The sequence below is a fragment of the Xyrauchen texanus genome, chromosome 1, assembly GCF_025860055.1.
Source record: "Xyrauchen texanus isolate HMW12.3.18 chromosome 1, RBS_HiC_50CHRs, whole genome shotgun sequence".
Taxonomy (NCBI): domain Eukaryota; kingdom Metazoa; phylum Chordata; class Actinopteri; order Cypriniformes; family Catostomidae; genus Xyrauchen; species Xyrauchen texanus.
The window spans coordinates 27,504,899-27,532,436 of NC_068276.1; the positions used below are offsets into that span (position 1 = coordinate 27,504,899).

The window sequence follows — 27,538 nt, forward strand, 5'->3', positions numbered from 1 at the left end:
TAAAATACACGAAAAACAACACACACTGCTTTGTATCATAAGGTTAAAAGGTAAACTGATAACAGTTCATTCAATATCTGTAAAAAAAAAAAACTTATAAAAAACTGCACAGATAAAATCGTGTCCAAAACACCCAAGGACCAAGTTCTTAAGAAAGCTTTGACAGTGTAGAGACACTCTTCATGTAGATTCAGACATAAGTGCAGGGGAATAACTGAGTTTGTATGTGACACTGCTCTGCTCTTTAACTGGCATAGTCTGGGTGAGAGAAAACTCTTGGGACCTGCATCGGATTATCCACAAGCAGCCATGGATTATTTCGTAAATTACACCAGTGTGACCTGTGGAGTCAATGGCAGTAACAGGCCCTGTGAACATAGGAACTGATAGGGAGATACCCAAGAGGGAGAGGAGGTGGGATTATTTTGGAATTTTAGGTCTTTGTACACAATAACTTATTTGCAAACATTTTGTTGGAATTCTTCCACTTGAAAGTTTCAAAACATCTAATGCCTCCTACACACTACACGACTTTCAAAGACGTCGGATCGTGGTACCGTTCATATTACAAAACTGTCTGTCTTGTCACTGAAGTCGTGGCCTTTTCAAATTACACGATGAATCAGTGACAGGTGTGAACACATTACAAGACATTTCACTACTGACGAATCCCCGACGACTCTGCCTGGACTCCAAATTGCGTTTCCCAACAGAGTACACGTGAGAAGTGATACGAGATACGAAAACAAATGCATGATCATATGTTATGCATTTCAGAATATGATGTGTATGTTTTTAATCGCCTAAAGGCATCATATATTTTATTTGGTTACAATATGAAAAAGTACCTTCTACAGAAATATCTACCTATTTGCTTACCTGATTGTCCAAGAGAATTGTCAATTTCTCTCCAACTCTTCTTTTTCTCCACCCGGTTGTGGTACAGTTCAGAGGAAACATCAAATAGGTGCTGGTGCTCCTGTCAATGTTCCACAAATTTTTCCCCTATTTCTTCGGTCCAATTAGAATTTCTTGATATCGCAGACATGGTAGTCGATGTTCTGTTGCAGGCACATCAGGACTATTCCCACCGAAACTTCCCGTGCCCCGTTTCTTGCTCTCATTGCTGTTGGTCAACGCTGCTGTTGTGTTCAGTCAAAACATATTTCACATTGCACGATTTGGAATCGCAGACGCGTCCAGATATTTAACATTCTAAATATCTCGCTGACATCTGCGATCAACGATTCTCTCAAATCGTTTCTTTGATAGTTCATATATTGTGATCATTGCTCACGGGAGCGAGCTCTGATTTGCCCACGATTTCAGGCTTTTGTCAGTGATCTCCACAAAACTGTTGACGAGCAAACTTTGGGATTAAAATCGTGTAGTGTATACTCAGCATAACAGTGGAAGGGCTCAGAGTAGGGCTAAACGATTAATCAATATAAAAACGCAATCGTGATATGACCCAGTGTGATTATCAAACCTTGTGCTGTGATTAATTAACTAAATAAATAGTCTGAATATGCTGCGCTCACTGTGCTTATGTGAGCTGCTTTGTCTGTAGTGTGCAGTCCTTTCTTAAAGGGACAGTTCAAAGGAGTTCACAGAGCGGATATATATTCCAGATTCCGTGTTTTCTGCATACTACATGTTGTAACAGCGGTATAAGATGACTCTGATCGCTCAATTATTTAAAATTAATTCACATCCCTAGGTATTAAGGGCGAATCGCCATGCTACAAACTCAGTGTGTATTTTATTTTATAATGTTTTATATCAGTGTTCCGACTGTCATCATGTCTAAAGTTTATAACTCACAGGGATGCAAACTCATGAGGGCCGAAAAATCTGAGACAATCACTGATCCACGGACATGTTTTCTGGGGTTATTTTTTTAAAGAATAAGGTAAAAGCACCAACTTAATCTATTTAATGATTCAAGTATAGTAAATTATCTACACAATTGTATAGCATTAGCTGCAAAAATAAAGGGTCAAAAACACTTTGGTGTGAAGTTGGAGCTGAGCTTGCGCTGACGCGTCACTTCAGTCTTTAACGTATTCGGCAGCACATATGTGACTCATGTGAAAGCCCCTCACAGTGTATAAACATCAGTTGCTTTTTCACATTAATAGCTCTTCTGCCCTTTTCTCTCCATGATGAACAAGGTAGACTCACATGCCAATGCTTAAGTAAACCAAAAACATGCCCCTCTCATTCAGTTGGTACATGTACCAAGTCATTCAGTTTGTTTATGAATGAAAAGTTTCATGAATGCCGCTTCTCACTGCGCACGCAAACCACACAATTGGCTGTAGCTGTAACCAATCAAGAGATCTGCCTCGGTTGGTCTGTGATTGCCAAGCACACCATTGGCTGCTGTTGTAATCAATCATGAGGGTGTAAGCGGCCTTTACCGTTGATGTTGTTTCACAATGCGCAGCCACCAGCAGTGACAAAATTATTTGAAAACTGAAACATTTGTGTATTTGACTTCTATACAGAGTCTGATCATTACCATGTTTTTCTGCATGTAAAGGAAACCTTGCTAGCAACACAGTGAAATGGTTAAATTAGTATTTTCCAGGACAAATAATAATTTTCCAGGACATTGAAGTATTTTTCTAATTTTCCATGACTGGAAAACTACCTTGCAAAATTACAGGTTTTCCAGGATGCGTGGGAACCCTGTTGATTTTAGTTTTTTCTGTGTAAAATTACATCCAATTCTCTAAACCCTAAAAAGACCACAAAAACAAAACAACTTTACAGTTTCAAGAGTCAAGAGCAACATCACGATAGTAGACTCATAACAACTTAATTCAGGCCAAGGATTAAATCAGTGTTTGTGATGGTACATGGTTGAGTTTGATCACTGATGAAGGGGTCCAGATCAGCATAACGTCTTGTCAGTCCTTCAGTAAAATAAAAAGTTGGCAGCTCTGTCTCTCACCTACTGGGCGGCAGTTATGAATATGCTTACACCTGAAAATCATCCCCCCAAAAAATCAGCTAGTGTGATGCCAGCTTAATCAACCAAACAATTGATCAACCACAACTGGATGGCAGAAAAAATGCAAATAAAAGACGGCACTACAATATTTAAACAGACAAACGGAGGCCTCCTATTAAAATGCACAATGCTAATGTACAGATATTTATTGACTGCTCCTTCAGTGCTAGTGTGGATAATGGATCTCTGCCACAGCAGCACTCATGTGTATTGTCCATTCAACTGAATTTCCCCTTTGGAATTAATAGTTTGTTTATCTATAGAATTTCTTACACTCAAGCTTTCCCTTGTCAGTATCCTCTCTTCACTGTAAACAAAGGATATTTGAGTGGAAAACCTTCATTGCTCATCCTGCTGACCTTAGACACCCAAAGCCCCTCCTCCAGCTGAAAAAACCTCTCAGCATTCTGCTGCAAGCCCAGACACCTCAGGAAGATTATATGAGATCGAGCTCACTATATAACACACATCCAGTTACTGCAAATGCTTTCCATTGGCATGGGTTTAAACTAGAAACAGGAGAAAGGGTGAATATAGGAAAACAGAACATTAGAGGTGAACAGACCAACAGGTTTGAAACATGATCAGGGGCAGAATCAGGGTATAGAAATGAGAAGGGCAGGCACAGCTAAAAACAACCTGGTACCTGCATCCATCCCACAGAGAGAGTTTGAAAAGAGACACTGGCCAAGTTTACATCTATTCTAGATCATTCATGCACTCTTTTTTTCTAATTATCCACAATGGTGATTCTCACTGTGTTTTTTTTTATATTTAAATCAGCATAAAGACAGTAAAAAAAAAAAAATACGGTCAAAAAGTATACATATTAATTTTTCTTAATACAAGCATGCATAATTCAATACTGAATCCTTGAAGGAGCATTGTGTATTTTCTGCACCACTAGTGGCACCAAATGGAATTGCAACAAAAAATAATCCACATAGGGTTCCCAAACACTCCCCTTTCCTCATGCCAAACTCCAAATGCTGAAAAGTACAACAAGAGCAAGTGTTTACAATTTGGAAAATGTAAAAGTCACGCTTTGACTTCAATATATGAAAGGCTTCACTGCAATCAATACTGCCCAAAACATATAAAAACCATTCAATCTAAAATACTTCACTGTACAATATCTCCGACTACCACTGACTACAAACTACACCTATTCTAACTGCTCAAATGGGCACACACAAAAGACCACCATTTTCCTCTGACCTTGGCCACGTGATGTTTTCCTGAGCTGTAAAGCCTTTCCCTCCCCCATCACTGAAGTCCAATCCAAAATGCTCCACAGCAGACACACTGACTGCAGATCAGCATTCACATTCACAAACACACAACCCCACATTCCTGCATACCCATACTCTCACACATGCAGGCATACTATCTCAAGCACACACACTCTCTCTCTTAACACGCACACGTTTGATTTCCCATCCTCACTTTCAACAATAAAGCCATCCAATTGCAGAATTGCGTGATTTCAGCAGCATTCCAGTCCAGCTGTGTAAAGACGGATACTAGTCTACATGACCTTTAGGAAAATAAAAGAGATAACATAGGAAAAATAGAAAACGTGTGCAAGTGGAGGAATGGAAATCTAATAAAACATAATTGATCCTATGGTGGATGTCATTCACATAAAGCTTGGATACAGGTAGTGCCTGTGTCTAGGATATGTGCTGTTATCTCTGGCTCTCTTGCTATACAACTGAGCAACCTCATACCGACAAGGCAATATCAGCAGGTGAGTCAGCGAGTTTATGAAGTTTGAAGGCGATAATGGGCACAAGTCCGCCTCAAGCTCCTCCAACAGGACATGCTTCAACACCCAGACACAAGCACAAGGCCAGCAGCCAGGGCATTGACCAACACACAGCTTCCATCACCAGCAGGGACATAGGGAGCACTGGCATCTGTCATGTCATTAACCAATGAAGAACCATATTCACATGAATTTGTACACTGATTATGTTGAGAGGGGAATTTTAGTGTACTGCTTACTACATACTAAGCAGCATATACTGTGCCTATTGTGTACTGAGAAACATATTCTCCCTTTTGTCGGGCCACTATTCCCCTCAAGTACTGGGGCCCAGGGAAGCCGGCCTGCTCGAGTGAATCCATTGCCCCATGTGCCAAGGACCAATGACAGGAGAATGGGACACCATTCAATGGGACACCACCCACTATCACCTGGACCTTCCCGTCTTCACTATTTTCATTCACATCGCCGTTTCCACCACAAAGGCCCCAGATTCCCTTTTGTTTTGGACATTTTAATAAAAGCCTCTCCAAGGCCTGACGCCACACCCATTGTGTCCATCTCTTGCTCACCTCCCTTCACAGTGTTGTCAGATTTTATTGCTTATTTGAAATATATTCTTTTATAGGAATCTTGACCACCCGTTTTGGAGATTTCGTATTTCCCCGTTCAAGTAGATAGGAGCTATACATTCATGACGCTCATTTACATAGAAAAATTGTTGCACAATCTGCCCAGGAGCGTTCCAAGGATGGCCGCGAGTGGACAGACTAACCTTGAAAAAGAGACTTTGTTGAAACGATCAGGAAATACGTTTGGACCGTTCTAATTTCTTTGGGTTTTATTTTACATTCTTGAAATACTCTATATTGCCTTCTGTGTACTGTATACTGAGCAGCATACATTGCCTACTGAGCAGCACATCCTCACAGATATATCTAGTTATTTTAAGGCCAATTTTGTGAACACTTTTGGTTAAAGATCACACTTGATATTGCTTATGGTTTATTCATCACACTGAAAATTGAAGATCAGTTGTGCATTGTGGGATACAGTTTTACACTAAGTTTGCTCTGCACGATACTGCAAATTTTGGCAAATGTAGCAAGTCATCTAGGTATTTCATGCAGACTGAAATTTGACGTAATGTGCACAGTATGCATGCTGCTGAATGTTACTATGCAAGGGGACAACAATAAGGACTGCCCGATGGCCCGGGTCCACTGTGAGAATGATTCGGGCCAGTTGCTAGAAATGTCATTTGCCCGATTGGGCAAACAACAAGCAAGAGAGCACAAAAATTTGAGCTTAACAAAGTCTTCTAACCAAGGAGTGAGCGCGAGTATATTTAACTCACAAAGATGTGCAAATGCATAATATACTGGACACGTCAAGATTGTGCAGACACCGAGCGCACTCGCCTGGCACTATCCTCGCAGCAGCTATTACCAATGTGTAGAAAATAGAAGAAAAAAAATGCTTAATGAATTTCGTAGTGGGATTTAACATGTTTTTGCAACATTTTAAGTATCCCCGCACATTCCATGTTCACAGTGCGCGAAATCCCCACATTTTTTGTTTTTACACGTTCGTGAAACTTAGTAATCCACACATTGGAACACAAGAAATCAACAGTTTCTTTCTATATGAATGAAAATCTCTGTGCATATGTCTCATCATCATCTCTCTCCATGCAGCGTAGTCTGTTTAACATGCATGCTCTCGTAAAGGGACAGAGAGCTAGTTTTATTCCCACTGTAAAAAAGCAAACATATTTTCTCTCATTAATTTGCCTTTAGTGATTAAGCACTGAATGAGACGTAATAAACTTTGTTAAACCCCAGTTATACACGTGTCTGGAAATCATGAGCTGCTCAATATCCCAAAAGTATACACTTAATTAGGTAATGTTTCAAAACGTAAACATTAATTCGACGTGATAATGGCGTTTGACATGAAAAAAGCAAGATCACTATGGCTATTAGGTTATTACCATCAGAGCTGTTCAGCTGCAGGGTGAAGATGAACATTTGAAATAGTCTACTTCATATCATTCTCATAAAACACCTGTTACATGTCTCATTTCTGGACCATACAGGTATTTACATATAGGTGTTTTGTTTTTTGTATATCAGTCAGTGTTGCTCTTGTTTGGGTTGTCTGATTTCATGTTATATTGGGTATATTGTTAATTCATATATTAGGCCTAATATCTACCTACTGTATATTATTCATCACAACCGATTTAGTAGAAAGCCAGTTCTTCAGCCAATAATGAAATATTTAACTCAGCGAATAAATCTCTGATCCTTCTTGTGAAAACACTACACACTGGCAAAAGTTGCATGACAGCATGACTAAACAGATGACCGAAACCCATAATCTCCTCCACAGAACTCTTAGTTTAAAAACACGTGTAAATGGCAGGACGGCTGAGGTTAATACAATGTATTTATGATTTTATATCTGTATATTTCTTTTTTATGAAATAGTTTGAGCAAATTTATAGTAGGAGGTTTGTGTAGAGTACTTCCAATCAGTTTCACAAATTGAGGTATACATTTTCTAAACTGATTAAGAAAAACAACACTGGCATAGGGTCGGGACCAGACAATACCTAAAGTTCAGTTATCAAGATATAAAGCGGTATAGGTGCATCCCTATTCCGAACACAACCTGTCCCTCTCTCTCCCCAGCAGCAAATGAACAGATTGGGCTGCTCAGTAGTTCCTCGACAGACCCGCCAGCTGTCCTGGGACTAGCACATCCAGAACCTCCACAAGTTAGGACAGCACTCATTACAACTGGCAACTACAACATGTCACAGAAGTTTATGAGCTTTGATGAACACTAGGCAAAACATGCACATATACACCAGTACATAAACAGCCTACAGAGTTACATGTCTAACTAAATGTTTTATGTCCAGTGAAAAAAACAGAACAGACCATCACACTGCTGATCAACCTCCAATGCACAGCCCACGATGAGGACAGTGTTCATCTGGCTCGACTGAATGACTTTGCTGGCAGGCGTGAAATGGTGGCCGGCATTATTTCTGGCAGCAGATAAGAGTAATGGAATCAAGAAATGATTCTCAACTTGGGAACAGCTGCCTCAATAACAATTAAGAGAAAAGCGGGACACAGAAACCAAATCAAGCGACGGGAGGAAGGGACACATTTCAGACAAAACCAAATCATATCTGACTGAGTTTAGAGCTTCTATCAGATTTTAAATTGGAGGTCTGTGGAGAGCTCCTTCTGACAGTTTGGGTGAATCAAGCCAAAATACTGGAGGTTGTAGCATTTGAAAATGGAAACGGCATGCAGCATATCACTCACACACTATTAGACAGTCCCCTGTGCAACAAATATTAATGGTTGAAAAAAAAAAAAAGGCTAATTCTTAAAAGATTGAATTTCTGTGCTAATATGATTTTTTCATTCGATGTCTTTCACACAACAGCGCAAGATTAATGCATTTTGTTTTCTATTTAATTAATCTGCATGTTAAAGACAGTGGTGACAATGGTTTCTGATGTTGTTTAAACTTCCTTAAAGGAAGTCTTTACAACACTCAATCAACACTGTACTGTATTCCTTTAGGAAGAATGTGGGAATGTCCAATTCTAGAGGGCAAGAAGAGGGTCTTGTTGGATTTTGTTCCATTGAAAGAGGAAAGGGCATAAGCACTGAAATGGGGCTTGTCCTCAAAGTGCACAGTAACAGCTGGGAGCTCTGTGGAATTCCTTCATAACACTGGAGACTGCCAGCTTTATGTCCAAACCCAGATGCGCCATCTCATCTGGACTGTGATACCAACAGCTTCTCACTGAGGACTTTACAGAAACTTTAACAACCATGAAAATGATACTGCAGTTCAGACAAGATTCAGACATCCTCATGTGAAGATCTTTAGGTTTGTTTCACCAATACTTGACCTCGTGCGACCCCGTTGCCACATGTGAGGATTCGCTATTTAGGATCTGCTATACACAACACAATTTAAATTAATTTAAACCTCTTCAAATTGTTTTTACTGAAACCTGTTTGGTTGTAAAAAGTAGTGTCTCTAGTTTCTTTTGATATGCTGCTTTACATTTTCCTTAATTTTTCTTGCTTTGGCGTACTGGTAAACATGAAGTACTGAGATGAGTGCTGTGGAGTGGTTTTCTGACAGATATTGTTGGAGATTCCCATGTATGTACCATCTCGTTTACAAGGGGGCCCTTAAAAATATGTTACAAAAACATGTTTGTAATTTTGAATAACTTTTCACAGAAACAAATCTGTGGGTCTTTTTGATTCATTTTAATGTCAATTTTGTTATATTTTATTTTGTTATCACTGTTCAATTTAGTTCTATTCATTAAATGCATTCCTATACATTTACTGTAAATTTTCACATTGGGAATAAATGTATTCATGCAAAAGCGGCAAAATGTTGCCTTCAGAGGCTTTATATTGAGTTAGGATGACAATAAGGTGCCTTTCGAACTGTTCTGAGACCAGTGCAGACAGACAGTATACTGGAGGTTAAATCATTCACTAAATAGGGAGCAAGGGTGCATCCTATAACTTCCTATGCAGCATTCATTACTAAAATCTAACCAAAAGTTCAGTTTCAGGCTGTAGATGATGTTTGGACCGCTCAACATGTTTGGCAGACATGGGACAATGATAATCAGTACATAAATTCTGAATTTAACAAAGCAAAATATTATTTTAACATAGTTGGTAGTGATTTGATGATGCTGGCCACAACTTTTATTCAGAATTATTTATTCAGGTTTATAGAAAATCAGCTGTAATATCTATGTCTCAAAACCATGAATAACCAAACCTACTGGACACAATCTATTTGATGAAAAAATTCTGACTTTCTATAGCTTGGTATTTAAAATTTCATAATTTAGTCCCACTGTCCACATATGTGGACATAACATATTTAGTAAAACTATTTGCTCTAGATTTTATTTTGGTTTTGCTTGTTTATTAGGTGCTACTAGTTACAAATCAAAAAGGTAATTGAAACATGCACACGGCAGTCATGTGGGTTCTCATGAGGTTAAACAGTGCCACTGTACTGTGCCAATGTTACAATTTTAGCTTAAATACAAATAAACCTAAAAATTAGGGCTGTCAATCGATTAACATTTTTAATCGAATTAATTACATGGTGGATTAATCCCGATTAATCGCATGTACAAATATTTGCTGAGAAAGGCACTCAATTAACAATAATTCAATATATAAAGATTATACATATTTATATCAATATATAATTATACATAGTTATCTTTAAATATTTAAAAATTATACATATACATACATACATATATATACATATATATATATACATACATATATATATATATATATATATATATATATATAAAAAAATTACAAAAATTAAGATAATTAAAATGCATTACATTCTTGTAGCAGAAGAGTTCATAATTGATGAGACAATACAAAAAGCGGCTTTAGAATACAATGTATTGTTTACTACCATATTATTGATCATAAGTAATCATTATCAATATAATCATTGGCATACAGTTCACAGCAATCCATTTCACAAGTGAATTTGTCAATCAGTTGGAGATTTACTATGAGGGCTTGTTTAAGAGCCCGTCAATTTACACCTGTGTCAGACATTGTGTAGCGTCTCGGGTGAGTTGCATCATAAACATAAAATGTTTAGGTCACTGATTCAAGTTAAATATAGTTTAATCTTTAAACACACCTTGAGATCCCTTAGTTCACATTTGCGCTCCTTCAAGTGTTTTGAACACAAGACCGTAACGCATGTCTGTGTTGTTTTCTTCTCTGTATAAACTGCGCATTGCTCATATAGCTGCAATTTCACTTACTGCCCTCAGAAGTAAACAGGTGGTACTACAAGCTTGCATTTCTCAGGAATATTCCTTATTATGGTGCGATTGTGTAAATTTAACACGTTATTTTTTTGTCAAATTAATCGCACTGAATTAACGCGTTAAATCGACAGCCCTACTAAAAATACATTAAGGGGAAAGCTCACCTGAAGGCATCTCCAATGGTTACGATCTCCACTTCACTGTCTGTGGAGGTGACGTTGATCTCCTCACTGGCAGGCACTGCAGGAGCAGGAGTTGTTTCTATCACAACCACGTCCTCATCCAGCACACCTGAGCACATGTTACATGGAAATGAAGCTCATTATGGTAACATTCAAACCATACAGCACTGAAACCTTTAAACCATGTGGATGTACCAAGCAAATCACATATTTCAAGGCACAATTTATGGATTGTCCTTACTGATACTGGAAGATATTTTAAACGAGCAATCAAGAAACTAACAGTTTTTGCTTATTTCCAGGTGTACTCTCTATGATATTTAAACTACATATTCATATTATATTATGCAGCTTCACCCGACAAAGCTACATGATTAGACTACAGCATGGGATTCACAATAAGTAGTTATAAAATATATTTTACACAGGGTAGCTTGTAAGACTATTTCTATTGTCCATTTACATAAAAAGGACTTGACATCTCCAGAGCTTAAAAAGAGATGCACTTATCTACTTATAAACTGCAGCCACTGAAAATCATCACACACACACACACGTTTTTATATCATTGTGGGGACTCTCCATAGACTTCCATGCATTTTATGGATTCTAGACAGACCTAAAGATAATTTATATTCCCTAACCCTACCCCTCAAACAAACCTTTTTGCATTTTCAAAAAAATCATAATTTAATATGTTTAATAAGCCATTACCCTCTTGGGGATGCTGGCTGGGCCCCACAATGTAGGTGATTTCAGGTTTGACCATCCTTGTGGGGACATCTGGTCCCAACAATATAGTATTAACATATACACACACAAACACCAAAGGGATCTATGTGGTTATCTTATACTTTTCTTTTTGCGTTTTCTAAACTCTCTTACAATCTCTTAAAGGAATATTCCGGGCTCTTTATAAATTATGCTGAATTGAGGGCACTTTAATTATTTTTAAATAGAATAAAAACATCAAGGTTACACAATGAAAGTGAAGGGTCCAATTTTGGAGGGTTTAAAGGCAAAAATCTGAAGCAACGAACATTAATCCTTCGGCTTGTCGTTCATGTAGTTTTAAGATTTACAATGTTATGTCAAGGCAACAAAGTTGTAAAGTTTGATATAACTTTACACAGAAATGTAAGCAATTGTATCACACTAAAATCATGTTAATGCATATTTCTTAGATTTTGTGGCTATACTTTTGTAACAGTGGGTATTATAATGGTTTCAGATTGTAAGTGCCACACTGTACCCCAGATTTTAATTTGTTTTATACAACAGGAGTTTTTAAACTAATTTTGGTGGTAATCAACTTTATGCCACAAATGCTGGTGATTGAACTTAACATGTATTGAACCCAGAATATTCCTTTATTCCAGTAAAGCTACTGTACCAGGGTTCTGTTTTTAATCAAGAGCAAAATAAATATTACCCTCAGTAGCTACAGCTGTTTAAATTGATGGTAGTTTGGAACAGCAACGTAGCCAGCCAATGCTTCAGGCAAATGTGTTAGTGTGAGAGTGTATGTGTGTGCGCGCCAAGGAAACTACAGTAAATGTAGGTCAGTCTTTGCTTTGCAGTGTGCCGCACAGGCTTTTGTAGTACAATCACTCATCTCTTTTCTGATTGGCTTACCAGCTTGACTTATCATTCCTTTAACTCCAGCTATGCCTGGATTTGGTGTCAAGAGGACCAGGGTGTGTTCAACATCACACTCACAAACATATTTGTTACATGTATAAGTACTACTGACAGGGAACTTACATGCATTCTCAATATTTTCCAGAAAACAACATATTGTACATAAGAGGAAAAAAAAATAAAAAATGTATTAAAAGGGATAGTTAATCCAAAACTAAAAGTTCTATCATCATTTAATCACCCTCGTGTTGTTTTGAACCAGTAAGACTTTCTTAGTGGAACAATAAAACATACATTATGAAAACCTCAATCACCACCATTTTCATTTTATGGAAAATAAGATAAAAGTGATGTTTCAGTAAAACATGAGAACAAAGATTAGGTCTCCAACTGATTTATTTAATTCAATTGTTGTCCTTTTTGCCATTTTCTATAGCAGTCCTCTGTAAGGTCGTTGTGTTGTACAATCTTTGTTGTAGGATCTATCTGTGTTAGGCATGTTTGTGCATTGAGGCAGAAGCTTCGAGAGATTCATCCTCATCCTCTGGGGTGTGTCGTTAAGGTTGGCACTCCCACTGAGTGCTGCTGCCTAGCACCCTGCTCTTACCCCATTCCCCATGCTGCCCACAAGAAATGATCACACTTCCAAACATAACTACAACTTAAAGAAGTAAACACAGATATTATGTTGTCACATGGTCAAAAGATGCTAACTTTTGCTAGTGAAAATGTCACAATCTAGTAGACATTAAATACAACACACACTTTTTAATAATGTCTTTGTTAGCATATACATGAAGGTAACCAGATTATCAATATATGTCAAATAAATTTTAAGGGCATGCCTAGTATAAGCTAGTATAATAAGCTATATTTTAACAAGTACAGACTTCTGAGAATATTACTTCCAATACCTTGAACTTGGAGATGTGATATTTTTCCAATCATATTCCAACCCATGATGTTTTAGTGGAAATTATGTAATAACTTAAACTTGTTTTGCAGAACTTAAAGGGATAGTTCACCCAAAAACGAAAATTCTCTCATCATTTACTTACTCCAGATGTGTTTGACTTTCTTTATTCAGGAGAACACAAACAACTATTTTTTGAAGAATATCTCAGCTCTGGAAGTCCATACAATGCAAGTGGATGGTGATTAGCATATTTAAGCTCCAAAAAGCACAGACAATCATAGAAAAAGTAATCCATTTGACTCAAGTGTTTAATGTCTTCTAAAGCAGTATGATTGCTTTGGGTGAGAAACATCAATATTTAAGTCCTTTTCAATATAATTATTTACTTCCGGTCACTCTTTAATGCATCAGTCAATGCTGCCTCTCGCTTGACACAAGCACCCAGGCATATACAAATTAAAGCAAAACCAGTGTGAACAGCATTCTGTTGTAAACAAATTGAGCTGTACTGAAAGTCATACACATCTGGGATTGCATGAGAGTGAGTAAATGATGAGATCATTTTCATTTTTGGGTGAACTATCCCTTTAAGCAGGGGATGACCAAGCAGAAACTCTAGTGTAGGGAGCTGCTCTGACCACCTGATCCACTGATATCCAGACAAAATATCTGATTCTTACCCCTACAGCAGTTTAATAAGCATACTGTACGTTGTATTTAGACTTCATTATACGCAATGCATAATTTAAATTCATTTTAACTGACAAATCTCAGTTCAGAACGCTCTGGGCTGTCAGTAAAGGGTTAAACTTGTGATCACACACGGTCAGAAAGAAAGGTACATTTTAGTTTCCAGAGGAACAAAATAAATAATTATGCCTATAAAAAGGTACACTTTAAGTCCTTAGGGTACAATTATGTACCAAGATGAGGTTTAAATGTACACTTTAGTTTTCAATGTTAAAGGTCCATATTTGTATATAATATGTACATATCTATTGGCCTATCTAGAATATATCATAAAGTATATTTTATTTATACAACCTTTACAATTTTTTTTTGAATGAAATAAAGTACATAAATAGCCAACAGTATGAATATAAAAAGGACTAAAATAACAATTCATTTATATTGAACACGTACAGGTAATATTAATATGGTTGTGGTCTCTTTTAAGAAAATGTCGCTGGCTCGCGCCTGTCCTTTCAGTCAGAGATTCGCAATTCATAGCACCGGTATATCTTTATCTCTCTACAATGGAGCTGGGGAAGATGTCTACAGCTCACTCAATGAAGCAACTACTTTGGTTCGGAATAGATGGCACGGAAGAGGAGAGGAAGAAATTTGATGATGAGTATAAAGGTTACACGCTGAAATGTCCTTGGATATTGACCGCTGTTTATTCAACCAAATAGTTAACGACACATAACCTTGAACTTATAACAAAAGGCCAACGGAAAAAAAAATCAGTTATGACAATTTTGGTCTCAAATAAAATGACTTCATTCATCAAATGAAATGAAAGGGTTGTTTAATTGCACTTTGGTGTTTTGGCGGGCTAGTGGGTCCCATGAAGGTTAAGTTTGGTACGTTTATGCTTATCTAGCCATTATAGTACATTTACAACTGTATTTCTTAATATAGGCAATGTATTTCTACTTTATTTCATAGTCTTGTAATGTGGTTATACAGGTTATAGAGAGTGTGTGTGTTTGTGAGAGTGTGTGTGTGTTTGTGAGAGTGTGTGTGTGTGTGTGTGTGTGTGTGTGTATGCATGTATGAGTGAGTTTTTGAAAATCCCAAGTTCCCTGTAGATGTTCAGACTAAGCTGGACAGAAAAGGATGTAATATTTCTGCATCAGATCGAATCAAAATCCTAAGTTTAAGATGCAAATATTCTTAATAACAGTGCCAAAGTATTCAAGTTTTACAATAAATTAGGTATTTATATCACATATAATGCTAAACTAACATTAAAATATTTTGACAGGTATCCATCTAATCATTTCTGGTGATACAGTGATATGAGATGTTCATATGATATAAGGGGAATATACACAGACCAAGCGCCTTTTACAAGCAAAAACAGTTGTAAACAAAGATGTCGTTGGATTTTGATGTGAGAGGAGAAGAGGATGCCGTGTTGGATGGCATGAGGGTGAGTAAACCATCAGAGAATTTGCATTTTTGGGTGAACTTTTCCTTTAATGTAGACGTAGCCTTAGCATTAACTTATGGGACATTGAAACTGTATAAAATTACATAATTTGACAGGAAATTGATTATGCTTTTTGTGTCTTAACTATTTGCAGCTTTATCAAGAAATTTGTTTCCTGTATAAATCTCTTAATGTGTGCCGCTGCTTTCAAGAAGGTTTTGGAAACATTGCATCAAGAGTGCTACGTCTCGCTCAAGAGAAATCTCCCTTAGCAAAGCCGCTAATGGGTTGGAGATCTGCAGGGCTAGTGGTGTTGATGAAGGGGCTCTTGCTGAATTTTTTTCTTACTTTGTCATATCCATATCCATTTCACTTAAAGAATACTCTGATATTTCTTCAGCGGTCTGTTCTGAAACTTGCTTTGGATGGTGACAAGCCTCTGCCTACTTCTGTGACCAGAGTCATTAACAGCTTATAATAACTTCTATCAAAAATGCCTCGCCCATTCTGTTGTCCAAAATGTTCTGAGAACATTCACACTTGTTACATTTATCAAACACATAGGTCTTGTTCATGCCAATTAGTTACTTTTTCAGTAATTATTTGTCATACTGTATGAAATGTGAGGAAGTCTGGACTATTCTCTCACAAGGTGAGGAGGCAGATTACCAGGCACTAGATACATATGTTGTTGATGACAAATTGTTTGTTAGCACTTGGTATTCTTGCTGAAGAAAAAAAGTGCACTATACTGTAACCATAGAAAGGTGCAGTACATGTATTATTGTAGCCTTTTTTTTTGTCCCTAATTTGGAATGCCAATGTGCTCCAAATCCTCATGGTGGCGTAGTGACTCAATCCAGGTGGCGGAGGACAAATCTCAGTTGCCTCAAGTTGTGCATCTGAGACAGTCAATCCGCGCATCTTATCACGTGGCTTGTTGAGCGTCTTACCATGGAGACATAGCGCGCGTGGAGGCTTCACGCTATTCTCCACTGCATCTATGCACAACTCACCACGTGTCCCACCGAGAGTAAGAACCACATTATAACGACCACAAGGAGGTTACCCAAACTGACTCTTCAAGTGCTGCACAATTAATCATATGGCAATATTAACCTCAATAATCGCAATATGACATTTTCCCCAAATCGTGCAGCCCTATACTCTACCCACCCTAGCAACCGGGCCAATAGGTGGCTTAGGAAGCCTGACTGGAATTACACAGCACACCCTGGATTCAAACTTGCGACTCCAGGTGTGGTAGTCAGTGTCTTTACTTGTGACCCAGGCCCCCAATGTAGCCTTTTTAATAAGCTATATGTGTCAATATTAAACATTGGTTTTTATTTTCTGTATGTTTGAGATTTAAATTTTGAATTTGACTATGGAATTGAATTCATTATATTACAATGTTTGTGTTCTACACATTTTAACATAACTCTTACAATGTTATAATGTTTGTCATTTAATGCACATTTTAAATGTCTGCTTTATATTGCATTGTATGAAGTGTATTTGCTTTTTAATGTATGTTATAATACTTATTGATCCACACCTTCTGTTGAGAGATGTGCAAAGCTATGAATTTAATGTAGTTCTTTTTGTTAAAAGTTAGAATTTGAATATCCGCAAACCTGTGTAAATAAGGTACTTTTTTGCCACCGAAAGAATCAAAATGGCTGTCACTGGGGTGGTACCCCAAAGATACAAAGTTGTGCCTTTTAATAACGTCAATTTTTGCACCATCTACGTAGAGTGCACGATTGCACCTTAGGGTACAAAATCGCCTCTTCAATGGTACAACGTTATAAGGTACAAATTTGTTCTTCAATTAGAGGTACAAAAAAAGGTTCCCTTAAAAGGTACACCCCAGTGATGGACACTTGTACCCTAAAAAGTACAGTTTTGTTCTTTTTTTCTCAGAGAGTGCAGGGGATTTTATCTTTGGGAGAAATGCCAACAAAACTACATCTGGTAAGAAACCCAGTTAAGTTTTTACACTGAAAGCTGTTTGAGACAAAAGATTAGAATCTGTAGTTTCATCCAATATGGAATTTTTAACATTTATGCAATTTATCACGGAACGGCATGTTGCAAAACACATTGTACCCTTCAAGTCCTCCCCCTTTAAAGTGATGCATGTTTAGCTGCAAACATTTTCACACATTTGAGTGGTTCTGTGGATAGTGCATGTGTACATTTAAGAGAGTTTTGGATCTCTGTGACAGCAGAATGTGTGAGGTTAACAAGTTTTAATTTATCATTAGAAATCCTTAATGTGCATTATCACATTAACAAAAAAAAAAACTGCTTTCAGAGGCTTAATATGGAGTTAGGTGCAATTTGAAATGTTCTGAGATCAGATCAGACAGACAGCACACAGGAAATTAAGTCATTCACTACATAGGGAGCAAGTGAGCATTCAAGAGCTTTCCTATACAGCTAGGTGCATTCACTCCTAACATCCGACCAAAAGTTGCAAATTATGTTTGGACCGCTCAACATGTTTGGCAGACATGGGACAATGATAATCAGTATATAATTTCAGAATTTGTAATGTATAATTTGATTATAACATGGTTGACAGTGATTGGATGATGCTGGCCATTACTTTGAATCAGAATAATTTTTGCTAGTTTCTGATTGGTAAAATTCTTCAGCACTGGCTATTACTTGTCTGTTTGACAGTGTAAAGAATGAACATTGAGAGTTTGTTGCCTTAGTTGTGCTTAACTTCACTGAGATGCCATGTTAAGTCTGATTTCACCAATACATTTATACTATAGCAAATATTATTTTACTGATTAATCATACACTACAGTTAAATTTCATTTTTTAAAAGAAGAGTTTAGAAACATGTAATCAGCGACAATAAAATTACTGTATTAATGTAATTTAAATATTACAATATTCATTTAAAATACTTCAAATGTAATCAGCATTGTGAAATTAAATCATGAATATGGTATTGCATATCAAGCAAAATCCTTACATCCTTTATCATTTCTGTTTAATAAAAATCCCATTTTTAATAACATTTTGTTATCTGATTAATCAAGAAAAAAAAATCTTAGATACTTTACAAAAATAATTATTAGTTGCAGCCTTAATCTTGTCTTAATCTTGTCCGATTAATGAGTAGAACAGAGTATCTTTCAGGGATATGCAAAACTATATTTTAAAAACTGACGAGTTGATTAACCGACTAGTAGACCAATCGCTCTTAAAGCAGCCCAGTAGAGCTAGGCTGGTTTCGAGTTCACCTATGTCCTTCAATTCCTCCCCCTTTAAAGTGATGCATGTTTAGCTGCAAACATTTTCACACATTTGAGTGGTTCTGTGGATAGTGCATGTGTACATTTAAGAGAGTTTTGGATCTCTGTGAGAGCAGAATGTGTGAGGTTAAGTAACTGTTCTATGTAATGTACAGAGAACAGTGGCAGAATGGTGGGTGAGGACTTGCTGTTGCTCAACAGGAAACTCAGACACATGCACATTCTGCGTGCGGCATGTAATGTGCACGGGATGTAACACTGATGCAGTTTTTCCTTTTATGCTCTGTAGCTATCTTTTGAAAACATCAGTTGTGGGCATACCTATAATTGCATTAAAATATGCACAGTATTGACCAATGAATTTAGCTCTGCTTCATGAGAATGATAAAACATGGCCAGCCATTAGAACAGTGCCCAATTGGTTGTAGGCATTTTTTTATGCATGCAAGACTATTCGTTAAAGTCTTTAAAGGTGCAGTATGTAAGATTTCAGAAACCCTTGTTATTAATGGCAACTGTGGCCATTAAGTGAACTGCAGCCAGCAACCTTTTGCTTGTGCACACAATGCATAGGGACACAAGCGAGGATCGGCCAAAACAAAGACGTAACATACTAAGAGACTGAACATGATTCACCGGCATCATGCTGACAGATGAGGTAGCATAATTAAAATTACACAGTTATGATTGTTTTACTACAATCTTTGAGACTAAACTAAAACTACTTATCAGCTAACATAGTATACTGATACACACATACTACATACTACCGAACTATGCAAGACAGTTTACTGTTGCACTGCAGTTATGTTGCACTATTGTATGTTTTGTCTGTCATTGAGGTACTACAATTAAGAAGCCAGCATATTTGCTTAAATGTATCCTATATACCTGACTTTTAGTACAAAGAGAAAATCGTTGAAATTATTTGAAAGTAACAAAGGTAGCTTGCAATTCGTCAGTGTTAGCAGGCAAGATCAAGTTAGCTATAATAACACAGATTCAATCCTTAAGGCACTATATTTCACATGCTTTGCAGTTATGTAAGCTTACCTGTCCAATAAGAAGAATGCCAATTCAGGGTCTGTTTTGATCCCCAAAACCAAATGAAGGTCTCTCCAGGAATCAAATGTCCAGCCGATGTTCACTTAGTTTTCGCTCGACCATGAACGCATTCCCTCTTAAGGCTCTCGGGAGCGCGTATAAATGTCAAATCCTTTGGATTTTCCCGGCAAAACAACCCGCTCCCTTCGCATGAAAATCAGTCTACAGGCTTTAATATGCAACCTATGAAGTCCAGGAAGGGCTAATTTTTTTAAGATGCGTTACAAGCCGTTCACACATTGGCAAAAAATAAATAAAAATTAATAAAAATAGTTACATATTGCACCTTTAATATTCACAGTGAAGTTCTGAAGTTAAAATATTTGACAATGTATGATTGTGGCTTAAAATATTTATGTACTCACACATTTATTACACATACAACATTACCACATTTCGTTACATGTTTGTTTATATGCATTTGTGTGATTTACTTTGCTATGTACAAGTACTAAATTGGTACTGTCTCTTTAAGAGAACGGATGCTCCATGAGCAAATGTTGGTAGAATGATTGCTGTGCACATTAACAGAGATAGAAGGATTAACAAGAGATATGTTGCATATGTTCATTCATGCCATGCATGATAAGAATTCATGTTTCTTTCTTTTCTTTTTGACTACCAACTGATTGTAAATAACAGAAAGGACATTAAAGAGACATGAAATTTAAATGTAGAGTGTGGCTTTCGTCTTTGGACACACCAGTGTTTCCCATTAACTGAATAGATTATGGTGGCCTGCCACAGTCTAATTTGCCCCTCCAAGGTTTCGTAATGAACCGAAAACATTTTTACACTTCTCATCTAAAATATTTTTGCACTTTTCTGTCTCATAATAACATAAAATAAAAGGTTATGTTTTGCGCCCTCTCTCATGTGCCAGTCAGTTCAGTCAGCCCCTCCCCCTCTGCTGTAAACTCACATGCTCACACTCGCAGATCTGTACTAGAGTATCCCTGGATCCGTCTAATGTTATTTGGTTGAGGAGGAGGACACATTTTTGTGGTAAATAACGTTAAACAGCCTTCTAGATCGCATTATGAGACCAAAAAATGTCTGTATTAGCCACTGGCAACAAGTAAATATTAACATTTCACTCGCCAGTGATAGAGTTTTGTAGTTTCAAAGCACCGAGTCTATTTTACTAAATAAAAAGCAGTTAAGACGCTGGATTCAGCCTTGTATTTCCCTGCATGATGTCTCATGCAAGCAGGAAAATAATACTTGGGTCTCATTCAGTTGAACTCAGAGCATCTCTGGGAACTGCAAGGCGGACGTCGTGTGAAGATGAACCACTTCTCAAACGCTCTGAGGTGCACGCCATCTACAGAGACTTCCGCCAAACTCCCACGAAAATATAAACAAGGTATAAACAGTTTCACTTAACAGCCATTTAATGTCAAATATCAGTGGTCATTGTGGTGTTAATAACAGGCAGTGAGACAAAGGAGATGCCCTGCTCTATTTCTGTGGAGATGATAACATCCAAGAAACAGAATCTCAAAGTCTTCATTCATGTGAAATAAGGTCTTGTGAGTTAATCAGAGAGCCTTAATATAATTAGGGGTGGGTATTGGCAAGTAATTCACGATACGATATCACGATACGTGGGTCACGATACGATACATATTGCGATATTGCAGTTCACTGAAAATTTAAAAACTGAGTTTAAAAATTTAAAAACAAAAGTTAACTAAGTACGATCTAGGTAGACTTAATACATCACAATGATAAATTAAATACAAATGATAGTGTTGGAGTGGTTTCCTCTGACATAACAAGTGTAGCTACCTTCATTGGCTTCATAGCAGTGACCACTTCTTCAGCAGCTGTTGTGTCTGACTCACTGAGGGTGCAGATCTCCTTCTCTGTCTTCCTCACCTCAGCTGAGAGGAGGGCAGCATGGATGGCTGGCTGCTGTTCTAAGAAGTGGTGCAGCATGTCATGAGCACTATTCCATCTGGTAACGATGTCAATGAGCAATGTGTTGAGGCAGATTTAGCAGCTTTTGTTTTTCACGCAGTACACAGCTGGGTATTCTTCTCACACTTCCCAGCAATCGGGCGACAGGTTTTAGCTGCAAATGTAGCAAACCAACTAGCTGCGCTGGTCATAAGATTCAGTGGCTCTCGATGTCCAGCCATCGCACGTAAGGGCCACTCTTTCTGCTGCACCAAGAGATGTTTTTACTACTTGCTTCACCACTTCATACATCCTGGTCACAGCTACCTCAGTAATGTGTTTGCGAGTCGGGATCACATAGCGCGGCTCCATGATCTTAACCATATACCAAAAGCTGGTGTTTTCAACGACACTATAGGGGCGCAAATCATGACAAATTAAATGCACCAACGACTCTGTTATTTTTAGAGCTCGAGCTGATGTAAATGGAAGTTTGTTAGTGGTGTTATCCAGGCTGCTGTAATGTTATATCTGCATGGCGTCTGACAAGGTGCCCTCGCAAGTTGATTGTGTTACCTGAATATTTTACAGCAGCGTGACAAAGCTTGCATATTGCATTGGTTTATCCAAGTCCATGCTCCAAGGTTTGTTTTTAAAATCGAAGAAATAGGCTTTATATTTTGAAGGGGCCGCTGTCATTTTGTCAGCTGCGTCTGCCATGCTGCTTCCAGCTTTTCACTCTACCGAAAATGTCACCCGGCAATTCTGGGCAGCTAGACGTACTGCAACATCAACAGGAATGGAGCTTGTTTAAAAAAAAAAAAAAAAAAGCTGGAAATCGATGTAGTATATCGTGAAAATAAATATCGCGATATATTGCCAAATAGATTTATTAGCACAGCCCTAAATATAATGTGTGAAAGTGAAGAATTAAAGCAGAAATATTTTACTATTGCATAATTAATATAATACAATATAATGCAATACAATATATCTATACAGGTTGGCTGGGTTACAAAAGCAAAAAAGTTACAATCATGATGATTAACGTAAATTAAAGTTAGCATTACTAGGTTAATTGGCATAACGTGCTGAATCCAGCTTATTAATCGCCAGCTTCTTATTCACCAAAAAGACAGCAGTGCATAAGTTCTTCTTCAACACTACACAACTCAATCTCTAAATAGGAGGATTGTAAAATCGGAATATTTACTAGCCAGTGGCTAACAACTGACATATTTTGATCACATAGCACAAACCTTAGTCTCATATGTGAGTGATTTACTCGCAATGTAGAGGGCTGGTATTGCACTTGAATACATACATTTTAAGCCTTGTCACTGCATCAATTTTAAAAAGCATTTGAAGCCCAAGCTAGCAAGGGACAACACATGTATTGGAATGCAAGAATTGCCACTTGAATGCTCATATAAAGTTAGAATTACCTTATAATGTGACTAGGGATGCACCGATCCAATACCTGGATAAGTATCGGCTCCAAGACGGATTGGGTATTGGTCCGACAAGCCCGATCCAAATCCAATATTGTGTGTTAGTCATGTTTGTTACTGTCAAGCTCCAAAATGATATAAAAGAACCATAAAAACACCATTAAAGCAGTTTATATGACTCGTGCATTGTATTTAAAGCCACTTGAAGACGTGCGACCGTTCTGTGAATCACAAAAGGCTGTGTTTAATAAATAAATATATAGTATGCGCAGCGTTGCGCTGATGACACAAACTCACGCATAGGCTGGTGATGCACTCGTGGCTATTTTTAGCTTTCACAGGGGTGCGCAATATTTGAGCGCTACTCAAGAACATAATCTCAGATGTAAATGCTCAATAGTTCGGCTCACTTATAATATGCATTTAGAACGGCACCGGAGGTGCATTTTACCAGAAATTGAATAAGAAGTTAATTATACTACTGTGAACTTGCCTACAAACAGACACATACAGGACTTCATGGAGAGTTTAGAATGTCAAAATAGAAGGGTGAGTGTTTAAAAAGTGCACGATTTAAATATATTACTGTTGTTATATTACTAAAATTAGAAGTGAATAATAATAATATTAATGACAATTTGATATTATTATTAATATTATTGTCATTAATGTTTGTTTACAATTTATAACAATATGCAAGTTGAATGGGTTCCAAAAAATAACTGTGTGAATGGAAAGTGGACTGATGTCTTACAACTAAATTGAACCAAAAATAAAAAATAAAAAAGGCAAAAATAAAACATTGGTTTCTTTTGTACTAAAAACTTGAAGATTGGAATTACTGTAAATTTTTGCTTGGGATCGCCATCGGCTCTTCTGACCTGAGATTTCCGATATCGGAATCAGGTCAGAAGAGAAAGTGGTATCGGTGCATCCCTAGAAAGAGCTTAGCCAACACTGACCACAATACCCTCCTTCTAAAATGTCTTCTATTTAGTTTCAACTAATAGCACCAAAAAGAAATACTCTTGAAAAAAAAAAAAAACCACATGCACAATCATACAAGAGGAATTCCAGTAATGTAAGAGGCATAAAAAGCTATTTTATTCTACTTAGCAGTGCCAAATGGTGACCATCACATGAGGTGAAATGTATCTAACATTTACTTATCCTATTATCAGCCACACCGCTGGGTTTCAGTATAAATTATAAGACAAATGTCAATATTGGCTATTTAGGGAGACAAATGAGTTAATCAAATTATTTAGTAGACCTTAACATTAAAGTTTAAAAATGCTTTTTATTGGCCCTGTTACCACATAAGATGTGTTTTGGTGATCTGATCACAAGTGGTCAGAGCAAAATTAAAAATTAATGCGACCACATCGCATTTGAGGTGTGAAACTAAATCCATCATAAATGCGTCACAGACGGTGAGTGACCTGTCAATAAACTGCTGCACTACAACAAGTTTCAACTTTGCCGGTTACAACAGCTTAAAAAGGAAATAAACATCTAATTAAAATCAAAATGGAAAAGAAAACACATATACAAGCACGAGAACTTGACAGAACTTCTTCAGACATATGAAGCTCAGGTTAGTACTAAAATAACAGAATTCTGCTCAAAATGTTTCAGTTGTGCTTATATCAAATTTCATCTGGGAAAAAATGTGCAGTGTTTTGTGCTTTGTCTTGGATTCATTTTTTGCAGTTTATTATAATACAGTAATACACTGACATAACTGATGTAATTAATGAAATCAGAGAACCTCCCCTCGAAATCTAGACAAAAGTGGTCACAGAAGACACATTTGAGATGCATGGAATACCAGGTGGAAACAGGTTCTTTGTCTCTAAGCACTTCCTCTAAAACAATATGAAGTCATTTTATGGTGAGGGTAGAATAAAAGTAATTTACCTGAGGCCACAGCTGCATTGCTGGCTTGGCTGCTACTGCTGCTGACATCTACGTACAGCTCATCCTCTGCCTCAGTAGAAGAAGGGGATGAAGATTCAGAGGTCAGCTCCTCACTGGAGCTGCTAGTACTGTGCAGAAGGGCGTACTTCTTCCGTGCGATCACCTCTCGCTTCTTTCTCTGCAGCAGCAATCGCTCCTTTTGCTTTGGAGTCCGCTGGGCCCCACCCCCTGCCCCATCCTTCACAAAACGTTTCCTGTGTAACGGCCTGCGTGAGCTGAGACACGGCCGTTTCACGTGATTTGTCTCTGGTTCAAGCCGCGCCCACTTACGTGATCTGCTGGCACGAGTACGTGCCAGTAGGGGCCGCATGCCTACTGCCGTGCCAATCCCAGCTTCTGTACTGCCAGTAGAGGCTGACCCGGGCACCTTGAGCTGTTGCCTGACTGAAATCAGGCCACTGGTGGGCCTACAGTCCTCCTCTGAGCTAAGAGTGTCTGAGTCACCAAACCGAAGGCTAGAGGATGACGATGAGGCACAGTCACTCAACGAGGATTCCGGGTTTCTCTCATCCTCACTATGGGTCTCTAGCAGCATCGACCTATGGTGGGGAGGAGTGAGGGCTGCCTCACTCACTTGACCTTCCTTCAGGGAACAATACGATGGCCCAGGCTGCTGGCTCTTGCGCTTTTTGCGTCCCGACAATCCTCTGTCAAAGTCTCTGCGAACTCCAGCTTCTCGGGAAGGTCGGTGCCTGGTCTCTGCACACATCTGATTAGAGAAATCACTTCCTGCCTTGCCTATCACCCCCATCTCAGAGGGAAAGCTCTTAGCCGTATCCATGGGTTCAGGGTTAGCCAGAGGCCCCTTCAGGGCCTCTTGCTTACGTCGTCCCTCAGACGGAATCTCACTCTTCATTGTGACTAGCACACATGCAAGCGCCACCAAGGCTCACAGCGATGAATTCTATGGTTCCATAGGAGACACAATGATCCTACAACTGTAAAAAGAAAAAGACACAGTGTGAGAATAATGACCCCAAAAGACCAACCTAAATTACAAAAAGCATAAAAAAAAAACATAAGGGAGAAAGAAAAACAAGATGTAGAGCATTGGTTATTCTCAACCAGGAGGCAAGTGGCCACTAGGGGGCCTCAACAAATTTCTAAGGGGGCCACAAGTTGACTAAAATTATTTATTTTAAGTTGCATTAAAACAAGTTGCTAAAAATTATGATGTAGGCTTACAACTTATAAACTGACAGTCACTGAAACTTCTGGAATCTCAAAATCAATCGTATTTAATTAACAGGGGTTAAAGTGAAAAAAAATCCTTAGCCTGAACTTTTTTTTGGTGGTGGTGGTGGGGGGGGGGACTGCAGACAGACTTATCTTCAAATATTGACGATAATAACAAAAATACAGTAACAAGAGCTTAAAGTGCTTAAAAAAACTGGTAAACTGAGATGGACAGATTCACTTCTCTTCAATGATTATGCTTTGCACCATTTATTTAAAAGTAATATGTCAAATAAAGTGTTTTTTCCTGAACAATAACAAGTGCTTAAATAACAAGTTCTAAAAAGTGCTAAAGAACTGAACTGCTAAACTGAAGATTAGAAGTGAAAATCAAGGCCATTATCACTTATTTTTTCTTTTTTTCCGGGTTGTAAGCAAAGTCCTGCAAACTCGTTCTTTTTAAGACATTTGGACCAGAAGATGGAGTGTTCATGTAACTCGCATGTTGATTTGAAACCGACAGGTTAGTTAACGCTTTTTTGTCTTCTGCTAGTTTTCTACACAGGGTGACCAGTGGCTGCGAAATTCTGAATGACAAATCATGTTCTGCACGTATTTTTAAATCGCAGATACGGTTAGTCATAGACAACGGTGTGTCAGCTGTAACAGTTGCTCCGGCAACGTCGTGGTAAGTTTGAGTGCACGGGCAGCGGCTCTATGACCGGAGTCTAAATCATGAAGAGCAAGCACTTTCTTACCGCTGCTGGCACACAGTAGCTTCCTCGAGCAAATCGGACTCTCTCAGTTTCTGGCACCAACTGCCAAAAGGCTCGCCATCTCTACTTTCTTCAATCCACACCCAGCGCCATTTATTTTTGAGTCCTTTATCTATTGCTAGGACATCATGCCCAGGCTTCATAAACTTACGCTCCATTTCACCGACAACGCTAACGTGAGATTGACGTATGGGTGTCAATCATACTGTGTTGCCAGGACCCGCCCTTCTCTGCTTCTGATAGGCTTGTAACGTTTGTTAGAGCTGCGTTCCTCTCATATGATTGGTAGGTGGAATAAATTGA

General features: G+C 38.0%; 1 protein-coding gene across 8 annotated transcripts in view; it reads right to left on the minus strand.

The window, feature by feature from the left end:
• The window catches only part of LOC127646365 (E3 ubiquitin-protein ligase Arkadia-like), a 51,856-nt gene that overhangs the window by 18,350 nt on the left and 5,968 nt on the right, over positions 1 to 27,538 (minus strand). For all 8 annotated transcript variants that reach the window (XM_052129993.1, XM_052129969.1, XM_052129985.1 and 5 more), the window contains exons 2-3: positions 25,224 to 26,221; positions 10,836 to 10,962 (exon numbers count right to left, since the gene is read on the minus strand). In XM_052129993.1, the coding sequence (XP_051985953.1) occupies positions 10,836 to 10,962; positions 25,224 to 26,139 (1,043 nt within the window). In that variant the 5' untranslated portion in view covers positions 26,140 to 26,221. The remainder of the gene's footprint in view (positions 1 to 10,835; positions 10,963 to 25,223; positions 26,222 to 27,538) is intronic.